This window comes from Myripristis murdjan, chromosome 14, assembly GCF_902150065.1.
Source record: "Myripristis murdjan chromosome 14, fMyrMur1.1, whole genome shotgun sequence".
In the NCBI taxonomy this organism is placed as follows: Eukaryota; Metazoa; Chordata; class Actinopteri; order Holocentriformes; family Holocentridae; genus Myripristis; species Myripristis murdjan.
In genome coordinates, this window is record NC_043993.1 from 37730679 (window position 1) to 37741630 (window position 10952).

The 10952-nt window shown below is 44.0% G+C and overlaps 2 protein-coding genes across 2 annotated transcripts in view; both read left to right on the forward strand.

Moving 5' to 3' along the window:
• Positions 1–393: 393 nt before the first annotated feature.
• Positions 394–1356, forward strand: LOC115371049 (odorant receptor 131-2-like). Its single transcript, XM_030068164.1, has one exon. It carries the CDS (start codon positions 394–396, stop codon positions 1354–1356), a length of 963 nt encoding a protein of 320 aa, XP_029924024.1.
• A 9132-nt stretch (positions 1357–10488) lies between these two features.
• Positions 10489–10952, forward strand: part of LOC115371050 (odorant receptor 131-2-like) — a 3405-nt gene continuing 2941 nt past the window's right edge. Inside the window, exon 1 of the mRNA XM_030068165.1 lies at positions 10489–10952. This exon is cut by the window's right edge and continues 372 nt beyond it. Within this exon, the coding sequence (XP_029924025.1) occupies positions 10489–10952 (464 nt within the window).

The window sequence follows — 10952 nt, forward strand, 5'->3', positions numbered from 1 at the left end:
CAGGAAGAGACTAGACTGCACACATCCCCATTCTCCTTTTTCAAAAAGATTACACAACCAGTTTCTAATTGGGTGACCATGCTGACATGTGATGGTGACACCTGAAGTGGGTGGTAGGATAAAGCTCATATACAGGATGGGAGGAAAGGCAACTCCTCCAGACCAGATCTGCTCTTGTGGATAACAGCATGATTTTTAACTTGCTGTCTGTAGAGTGATAGTTAGCAACAGTGTGGATGATTTTGTCCTGGACTGATCTCTGCAGGAAGGCATAAGTATCTCTAGACAGGGGATGATGCACTTTTCTTTGTGTTTCTGTCTTGTGCTCCAGTAACTGCAGCAGGCGGCAATAAAGACATTTTGTTCTTCAGAAAAATTTCAAGTATGTTGAAAATGCCAAGGCCTAATTACAATAACACTGCCGGCCTGAAATATCATACAACACAGGAAACATTACTATATGCCAGTCTGAGCATGGGGTCCAGCTGCATTTTCCTCTACATCAACAGTGTCCTGCTGTTCACCTTGAGGAGTAAGTTGGTATTTCGTGAAACCTCCCGCTACATCCTGCTGTATAATCTTCTTTCTGCAGACACTGTTTATCTGGTATCGAGCTCGCTGCTTTACCTGTTGGCTGCTTTTCGGATAAAACTGACATTTTACATGTGCAGTGTTGTAATAATACCCCCGCTGCTCGTGTGCTCAATCTCACCTCTAACCCTAACGGTGATGTCACTGGAGAGATTCGTGGCCATATGCTATCCACTGAGACACGCTGTCATCATCACCATCAGAAACACAGGTCTGGCAATCACTCTGGTGTGGCTCACCAGTTCCCTCCGCATCATCATTCGTGTTTTAATGCTATTATGTTCAAATACTGAGTTCTCTCTTATCCTGCAGATGAAGGACTTCTGCTCCGAAGAGACCTTGTTTCTTGTACCAATGTATTATTATTTTGTCACAGCATATTCTGGCATTGTCTTCCTGTCTGCGGGTGTTACAATCATCTGTTCCTATATTGGTGTGACGCTTGTTGCCAGGTCTGCTTCAACAAACAAAGCCTCAGCCAGAAAGGCCAGCCAAACCCTTTTGCTCCACCTGTTTCAGCTGGGCCTGATCCTCATCTCCACTTTTCACTCCAACATCATCACAGCCGCTGCTACAATCATGGAGAGATCACATGTTTTACGCCTTCACAGTCTTTTCTTTATTTGCATCAACATCCTCCCCAGGTGTTTGAGTACTTTCATCTATGGCCTCAGAGACCAAACCATCAGGCCATTCCTCATACAGCATCTATGCTGTCAGTGGAGATGCTCAGCTTTCCTGAACAAAGCAAATGCTGGTGAATGATGTTGGAAGTGATTGCACTGAGTATGTGCTTGTAAGCAAGTTACTTTGATGATAAATTTCATGTATGAGGACTGCAATTCAGTCCACTTTTTGTCAGTGTCACAGTGACACTGCTTTCATTTTGCTTTCAGTCACTGAATATAAACATGTTATGGCAGGACATAGAAAGGACGGTAAATACTGGTATATAATGACACGCCCAGTCAGAAGCTAAAGGAAAGGTCCATTAGACTTTATAGATTAATCACATATTTAGAGGTAACAAAATGATCTCCTTATGTGAAATACCTCTGCCACTGTTATATAAGGTCAATCTTATACACCTGAGGTCTTCAGTGATGACAGCTTTTATTCATAAATCCAGTAAGCGCAAGAGAAGGCCACTGCTCAGATGACAAGTGTAGAGAGCAAGTGTCTTTGATAGGTTCTGACAAGATTTCTAACTCAAAGAGAGCTTGGCTTTGATCAACTCCTTTTGTGATGCCATGACTGCCATGATGTTTGAAATGATGCAACTCTGTAATCACCACAATGCACAATGTCTTTTGTACCAAAGCAACTTCATATATATGAATACCTTTAGTGGATGATGATATCTGCTGTGGTGTGTGTGTGTGTGTGTGTGTGTGTGTGTGTGTGTGTGTGTGTGTGTGTTGGTGTGTGTGTGTGTGTGTGTGTGTGTGTGTGTGTGTGTGTGTGTGTGTGTGTGTGTGTGTGTGTGTGTTTGTGAGTCAGTGTGTATGTGTGTGTGTCTACGGTGAGTGTGTATGTGTGTGTGTGTCTGAACTTTACAAGAACATTGTTAACATTATTATTATCCTATGTCTTGTCACAATTTCAGTTTGTCAGTTATTAAACCACTTAGACTTAAATAATCCTTTATTCACAGTTCTTTCGCTGGTTTCTGTAGATGGTTTGTGTAACTATGTGTTACTGCCAAAAAAAAAAAAAAAATCAGTGCTGTGGTTAAGATAAGGGTTAAGAAGTGCTGCCTCACAGAAAACTTTGCGGACAACAAAGTACCATGTGCGGATACTGCAGTGGAAACTTCCAGGCAAGCTGGCTTGTGGTCAGGAAACTGTTTATGTTCAACTCATTTGATGCTTGAATTCTGTCAGAACTATTTGTGTTGGTGGAGCTGAAACGTGATTAAATAAAATATTACTAATCTGTTGTTGCTTATTACTATTAACTAATAAATGTCATTTTTCACAAAACTGGATATAAAAGCAATAACACACCAGAGATTGTATTGTTATACTTAATATCAACAGGGCTATAATGTCATCCATAATGTCAGTAAAGGACGACCGTGATGTTCATATTCTATTTTTTATCCTCGTTTATAGTGTATATATTGCTTGCTGCTATTTATCATCTGTTTATACTGTGAATTTGGACATTGCCCACATCTATGCACATTGTATACATCGATGCACACTGGTTTTATTGGCTTTTTATCATCTATCTATCTATTTATCATCTGGGCGCTATTTATTTATTATCTGTTCGATGCACACTGGTTTTATTGGTTTTTTGCACATTGTTTTTTTTGCACATTGGTACTTAGATCTTTAGATCTCGAGGGTCATCTTTATTCTTTATTCTTTATTTTTGATTTACTTATTCTTTATTTTTGATTTACTTAATCTTGTTCTCTGTGGATACTGCTGGAAACTGTGAATTTCCTTCGGGATGAATAAAGTATCTATCTATCTATCTATCTATCTATCTTAGGTCTGAGGCCTCATGCCTACATCCAAATCAAAACTATGCTGACATTCAGTATATCAACGCTCCCTCTGGTGTGATATTGCTTAAATGAGTCTGACTACAACATGAAGTCAGTCCTTGCAGTGATAATATAATTTCCCCCTATGTGTAAACATCAGGCTGCCACAGGACAGGCCTCTGATGAGGACTGACTTTTTACTGGGGCGCCCCCTCCTCTGGGATTCTATGGTTTCTCATGTCTGCGTAGGTTCTCACTCATCCAGGTCATGGTTACCCACAAAGAGCTTAGTCAAGATCAACTGGACTGTGTTTCTATTCTTGAAGACCTTTCATTTCTATTCCAAGAAGCTTCTTCAGTTCTGACAGACTGGTGGGCAGTCCCATGTGTTGGGATGTTATCCAGGTCACTGAAACCACGGGATCGTTGGTGCTCCTCTCTGTTAAAGCTTCTTGGATGAGAAGTGAAATGTCTTCGAGAATCTAAACACAGTCCAGTTGACCTCAATTCAACTCTACATGGATACTATATCTGTCACTTCTAGGAATGGGTACTTCAGGCAAAAATATGGTTTGATATTCATGTGGAATGTGACATTTTTTTGGAAAACATGGCCATGACCATACACTTGGCCATACACTTGCCATGACCTCAAAGTCCAGACCGTGTTGGTAAGTTTGAGAAAAACATTTCCACTCCCTAGAAACTAATTAGAAGTTAGATGTCAGTAAGAAGCCTCCCCTGTCCCCTTATTATAACATAAATAATTCATTGCAGTGGAGAATGAGCCTCCAGCTCATCACTAATGCTCTGAGCAAATATTTACATCAGTGTTGGCTGTTATGTCACTAAGGGACTGACTCACTTCTTTTGTGTGGAAGAAGTCTTGAGTTGTATGTGAAAAGGCCTGAAAGTTGGCCTTGCTCAAGTAAAGGGTGACATAGATATCTATCTGTAATACTTTTATGCCTCTGCACTAGCCAATGCCTTGGGTGGGGATTTTGGAGATCAAAGGTCAGGGTCACTGTGACCTCTTGTCCTTCCCAGTCACATAAACGCAATACAGTTGTCCCTCGCTATAACGCGGTTCACCTTTCGCAGCCTCGCAGTTTCGCGGATTTTTTTTTTGTCCAATTTTGCATGTTTTTTTTCTGCATTGTTCCTCCTGGATCCGAGGTTCGACTATCGGCTGAATCCTCCTCTCCAGCACCCTGGAGTAGACCTTCCCAGGTAGGCTGAGAAGTGTGATCCCCCTATAGTTGGAACACACCCTCCGGTCCCCCTTCTTATAAAGAGGGACCACCACCCAGGTCTGCCACTCCAGAGGCACTGTCCCCAACCGCCACGCGATGTTGCAGAGGTGTGTCAGCCAAGACAGCCCCACAACATCCAGAGACTTGAGATACTCAGGGCGGATCTCATCCACCCCCACCGCTCTGCCATTGAGGAGCTTACAAACCACCTCAGTGACCTCAGCTTGGGTGATGGACAAGTCCACCCCCGAGTCCTCAACCTCTGCCTCCTCAGCGGAAGACGTGACGGTGGGATTGAGGAGACCCTCGAAGTATTCCTTCCACCGCCCGACAATATCCCCAGTCGATGTCAGCAGGCCCTCACCTGCACTGTAAACAGTGTTGGCAGAGTACTGCTTCCCCCTCCTGAGGCGCTGGACAGTTTGCCAGAATTTCTTCAAGGCCGACCGATAATCCTCCTCCATGGCCTCCCCGAACTCCTCCCAGCTTCGAGTTTTTGCCTCTGCCACTGCCCGAGCCGCGGCACGCCTGGCCTGCCGGTACCCGTCAGCTGCCTCAGGAGTCCCAGAGGCCAACATGGACCGGTAGGACTCCTTCTTCAGCTTGACGGCATCCCTTACTTCCGGTGTCCATCACCGGGTTCTGGGATTGCCGCCATGACAAGTACCAGAGACCTTGCGGCCACAGCTCTGAATAGCCGCATCGACAATGGAGGACGAGAACATGGTCCATTCGGACTCAATGTCCCCAGCCTCCCTTGGGAGCTGGGAGAAGCTCTCCCGGAGGTGGGAGTTGAAGACCTCCCTAACAGAGGGTTCGGCCAGACATTCCCAACAGACCCTCACAGTACGTTTGGGCCTGCCAGGTCTGTCAAGCACCTGCTTCCCCTCCACTAGCGGAGGGGGAAGCAGGTGCAAGACTGTTTTGCTGAGAGACTAGGATGTGTTTAAAGATGCAGCCATCCGGGAAGACTCTTCTGTTAGCATACAACCCAAGCACTCACCTGCCGACGAGATTATGAGATTATTGCTCTCACGGAGCTAATTATCAATTAGTCTTCTGCAGATAATTAATGTGCCACCTTTGTCTCTGTGTGAGTGTGTGTGAATGGTTGATGTGTGTTTGTCCGAGTGCGTGCTCTGTCTACTTCAGATCCAGGTCTTCATGGTGTGGTCCGGGTCCCTGGCTGCTCTGGTGCATCCGGCTTCCCTTGGCGTCATCATCCCTCATCCGCCACCTATCTATCCTCATACATTTTATTGTTTGTTATCTGTGTTTACAACATCTATTGCACATCTGTCCGTCCTGGGGAGGGATCCCTCCTCTGTTGCTCCCCTGAGGTTTCTTCCTATTTTTCTCCCTGTTAAAGGGGTTTTTTAGGGAGTTGTTCCTCATCCGATGTGAGGGTCTAAGGACAGAGGATGTTGTATTTTTCTGTAAAGCCCTTTGGGACAAATTTGTATTTGTGATTCTGGGCTATACAAATAAATAAAATTGAATAAATTAAAATTGAAAATTGAATACAAGATTATGCTGAGCATGTGACGGGGTACATTAGCACTTGTGTTGACAACATTGTGCCCACCATACAAGTCAGAAAGCTCCTGAACCAGAAGCCCTGGATAAACAGTCAGGTACGCCACACGCTGCATGCCCGGAAAATAAAGGCTCCTACATCAGGATACTCTTTATCGACTACAGCTCCACTTTTAACACAGTCATCCCCCACAAACTGTCCACACTTGGTCTGCACCCCACCCTCTGTGACTGGCTACTGGATTTTCTGACGGGCAGACCCCAGTCTGTGAGGATTGGAAATAGGACTTCAGCCAACATCACCACAAACAATTTCATTGGGCAGGGAACTTGTTTCTTTCTGTGCACATGATAATAATACTTTGACTTTGACTAATGTTGGCCTGTTCACCCACAGTGTAGGGAAATCTGATGTATCGACTGGTCACATTAACAATGCCATCTAAGACTGCAGGCAGTAACTCAATCCCAGCTCTGGGGGGACAAACCACCAAGTCTGAGGCCATCAGAGAACCACAGCCTCAAGACCAAATGGCTCACAGCGGCCAAACTAGCACCCCACACTCCTGAAGCTACTTTTCAGCAGCTTGGTTAAAGGTTTCCCAGAGAGGCTGAGCAGAGTGATAACACGATAGCTGATGCACACTCTCCTGCCTCCATTTTAAAAATAAGGTCCACAACCCTCGTCTGTCACTCTACAGTGAACTACAAGATTTTGGTGATGATCAGTATATTTCCACCATTAGAGGTTTTTGTATGTTAGTCATAACTGTACTGAGCTACTATCACAAGTTCATGAGCAAATAGGAAATTCAAACATCTACAACTTCTCAAACAGGCTGCTATAGATACACACAGAGCCCACAAAAGTCACATCCGGTTTTAGCCTGAGTGGAAAACAAAGCCTTAGCGACCATTGAAAACAATGAGCAGACAATGGTTAAGGGATGCTGTGTGACGTTTTGCACATCGAATTTCGCAAAAAATCCGGAATTAAAGTCCATACATTTGTGAAATATAAGTATGTAAGTAACGTTTATTTGTATAGCACTTTTCACAGAGAAAGCTCACAAAGTGCTTTCCAAGATTAAAAGGAAAAAAACAACAACAAACATGATTGCATTCAAACAACAAACATGAATGCATACAATCATACACACAAAGAAAATAACATATTAACAGCAAGTCGGGTGTCAGGTCAAAAGGAACGCCTGCCTAAACAAATATGTTTTAAGGTGCTTTCTAAAACTGACAACAGATGCTGCAGCTCTCAGGGTCTGGGGGAGAGCATTCCACAGTTTAGGCGCAGCTGACTCAAAGGCTCGATCTCCGCGAGTTCTGAGTATAGTGCGGGGAACTGTCAACAGGTTGTGTACAGCAGACCTGAGTATCCTGCCAGGAGTATACACCTGAAGGAGTTCAGACAAATACTCAGGTGCCTGGTCATGCAGAGCTCTAAAAGTTAAAACCAGAACTTTAAACTGGATCCTGTAGCGCACTGGAAGCCAGTGTAAAGATGCTAGGACAGGAGTAATATGATGGTCTTTCGATGTTTTAGTTAATAGCCTAGCGGCGGCATTCTGCACAAGTTGGAGGCGATCAATGGAGGTTTTACTGAGGCACAGAAAAAGGGAGTTACAATAATCCAAGCGGGATGACACAAAGGCATGAATAATCATTTCTAGTTCGGCACTTGATATAATAGAACTCAGTTTTGCAATATTCCTGAGGTGAAAAAAGCATGTGCGGGTCAGAGCCAGAATGTGTTTGTCAAGGTGCATGGCCCGGTCAAAAATAACTCCAAGATTTCTCAAACTAGAGCGAACATTAGAATTCAGTGACCCAATACAGCTAGACACACTACGGGCAGTGACTTCAGGGACGACAATCAGGACCTCAGTCTTAGCCGCATTAAGCTGAAGGAAGTTATTAGTCATCCAAACATTGATTGCAAACAGACAGTCATGTAGTACGTTGAGATCGTCGGTACTTTCAGGATCAAAGGAGAAGTACAACTGAATATCATCGGCATACATATGATAAGAGATACCTTTGAACCCATTGATAATGTTGCCGAGAGGTTGCATATACAATGCAAACAGAATCGGTCCTAATACTGACCCCTGAGGCACACCACACGAAAAAGGGACTGACTCAGAGGTGTAAGGGCCAGCAGCAACAGAGAAATTTCTACCAGTAAGGTAGGAGGCAAACCAATTAAGGGCACTGCCAGAAATACCTATGTGGTCACTGAGCCGATCTGGTGGTCCACTGTATCCAAAGCGGCGCTGAGGTCGAGCAGAACTAAAATGGTGGATTTGCCACTGTTGGAGGCCATCATGATGTCATTAGACACTCTAAGAAGTGCCGTCTCAGTGGAGTGCATCTGACGATAACCTGATTGAAATTTGTCAAGGATGTGTCTATTTAATACAGTGACTAGCTGATTTGCAACCACCTTTTCTAGAATCTTGGATAAAAAGGGTAATTTAGAAATGGGCCTAAAGTTGCTGGACAGTGAGGGGTCCAGGTTGGGCTTTTTGAGAAGTGATTGAACGGCCGCCTGTTTAAAATAAGAGGGAAAGCAGCCGGACACGAGTGAAGTGTTGATAATGTGAAGCAGAGAAGAGCCAATGGAACCAGTAACTTTTTTCAATAGTGATGTGGGTAAGACATCTAACGGGCAGGAGGAGGATTTTGTACTGCTGACTAGCTCAGTTAAGTCATGTAGGGAGATAGGTGAAAACCAGTCCAGTATTTGCTGACGTTTGGGACAGGCTGGAGGAGGGGCTGAAGAGGGGGTTATACTTGCCCTAACACAGGCTACTCTGCTAACAAAAAATGATAGAAATTTGTTACAGTCTTCAACTGAAGAGACAGGTACTACAGAGGGCTGAGAAGTCACAAGATTATTTATAATATCAAAAACGACCTTGGGATTTCGCTTATTAGAGGAGATGAGGTCAGCAAAATAGGTGGCCCGGGCTGCTTTGACCATGGAGTTATACTCAGTTAAAAGTTCTTTAAAATGCATGCGATGCACCTGGAGCCTGGTGGACTTCCACAGGCGTTCAGCACGCTGCCATTTGCGCCTCAAACAACGAATGTCATTGTTGATTTTTTAGATTTAGATTTCTTTTTAGATTTATTGTCCCCCAGGGGAAATTCCTTTTCACAACACTGTACATATGTACACAACAGCAATACAATACATATATACACAACAGCAATACATCACACTTAGGCAACAGCATCCCATCACCACAGCACATCAGATCACACAGTAACACAGGACAGGTGTGTAAAGCTTGTGTTCTCAGCGTGGCCGGCTGTTTAAGGCAGCAAAGGCCGCAGGGATCAGTCTTAATGATCAATTTTTGGTTGGACAGTGTAGAGTCATGAGTAAAAAAAAACAAACAAACAAGAAGAATTCCTTCGTCTTCTTCAAACTTGGAGCACAAGTTGTGCATCTGGATCCACTGGGTTCTCATCAAATGGGCAGGCCATTTTCCAAGAGGGTTTATGGGTCAGTAGGTGGGGATTTCTACCTGCTGAGCTCTTATCCTGAACTTATGCTGCGTTCCAGCGGGGAATTGTACCTGTGAATAACAACTTCAAAGTCACGAGTCACGACTTCAAACCGTTTCAGGCATAACCGATAAAAACAACCGTCTCCAGTTGGGCCGCCTTTCTTGTGTACAAAACATAAACTGCGTGACGTCAAACGAGGAAGTTGGAGTCCGGTGAGCACAATCGAGTTCACAGGCGTGAATTCACAGGTTTGGCTATTGTCCCGCGCACTTTTAACAGGTAAATCACTAGTTACGGGTGGCCTGGGACGCAGCATTAACCTGCTCCGGAGCAGGTTAGGTGTTCAGCGTATGTTACCATGGCAACATACCCCGATAAAAAGTAAACCACCTTTATTGTACAGAAAACCCAGGGTTAAGCCTGAAGTTATCCCGCTAAGCCCAAATCCAGCGATATGGTACAGGCCTACTAGCGCCAGATCATGACAATTAGAACTGAACCGAACCACATAAATTGTTTAAAAGACATATTTAATGTTGTTTATAATGCACAAAGATTAACGTAAAATTTGATTTTACTAAGAAGGTGGTGCCAGAAAAATTACACCAGGAAGAGACAAGACTGCACACATCTCCATTCTCCTTTTTCAAAAAGATTACACAACCCATTTCTAATTGGGTGACCATGCTGACATGTGATGGTGACACCTGAAGTGGGTGGGAGGATAAAGCTCATATACAGGATGGGAGGAAAGGCAACTCCTCCAGACCAGATCTGGTCTTGTGGATACCAGCATGATTTTTAACTTGCTGTCTGTAGAGTGAAAGTTAGCAACAGTGTGGATGATTTTGTCCTGGACTGACCTCTGCAGGAAGGCATAAGTATCTCTAGACAGGGGATGATGCACTTTTCTTTGTGTTTGTGTCTTGTGCTCCAGTAATTGCAGGAGGCGGCAATAGAGACATTTTGATCTTCAGAAAAATTTCTAATATGTTGAAAATGCCAAGGACTAATTACAATAACACTGCCGGCCTTAAGTATCATACAACACATGAAACATTACTATATGCCAGTCTGACCATGGGGTCCAGCAGCATTTTCCTCTACATCAACAGTGTCCTGCTGTTCACCTTGAGGAGTAAGTCGGTATTTCGTGAAACCTCCCGCTACATCCTGCTGTATAATCTTCTTTTTGCAGACACTGTTTATCTGATATCAAGCTCGCTGATTTACATGTTGGCTGCTTTTCGGATAAAACTGACATTTTACATGTGCAGTGTTGTAATATTACCCCCGCAGCTTGTGTACTCAATCTCGCCTCTAACCCTAACGGTGATGTCACTGGAGAGATTCGTGGCCATATGCTATCCACTGAGACACGCTGTCATCATCACCATCAGAAACACAGGTGTGGCAATCACTCTAGTGTGGCTCACCAGTTCCCTCAGCATCATCATTCGTGTTTTAATGCTATTATGTTCAAACACTGAGTTCTCATTCAACCTGCAGATGAAGGACATCTGCTCCAAGGAGACCGTGTTTTT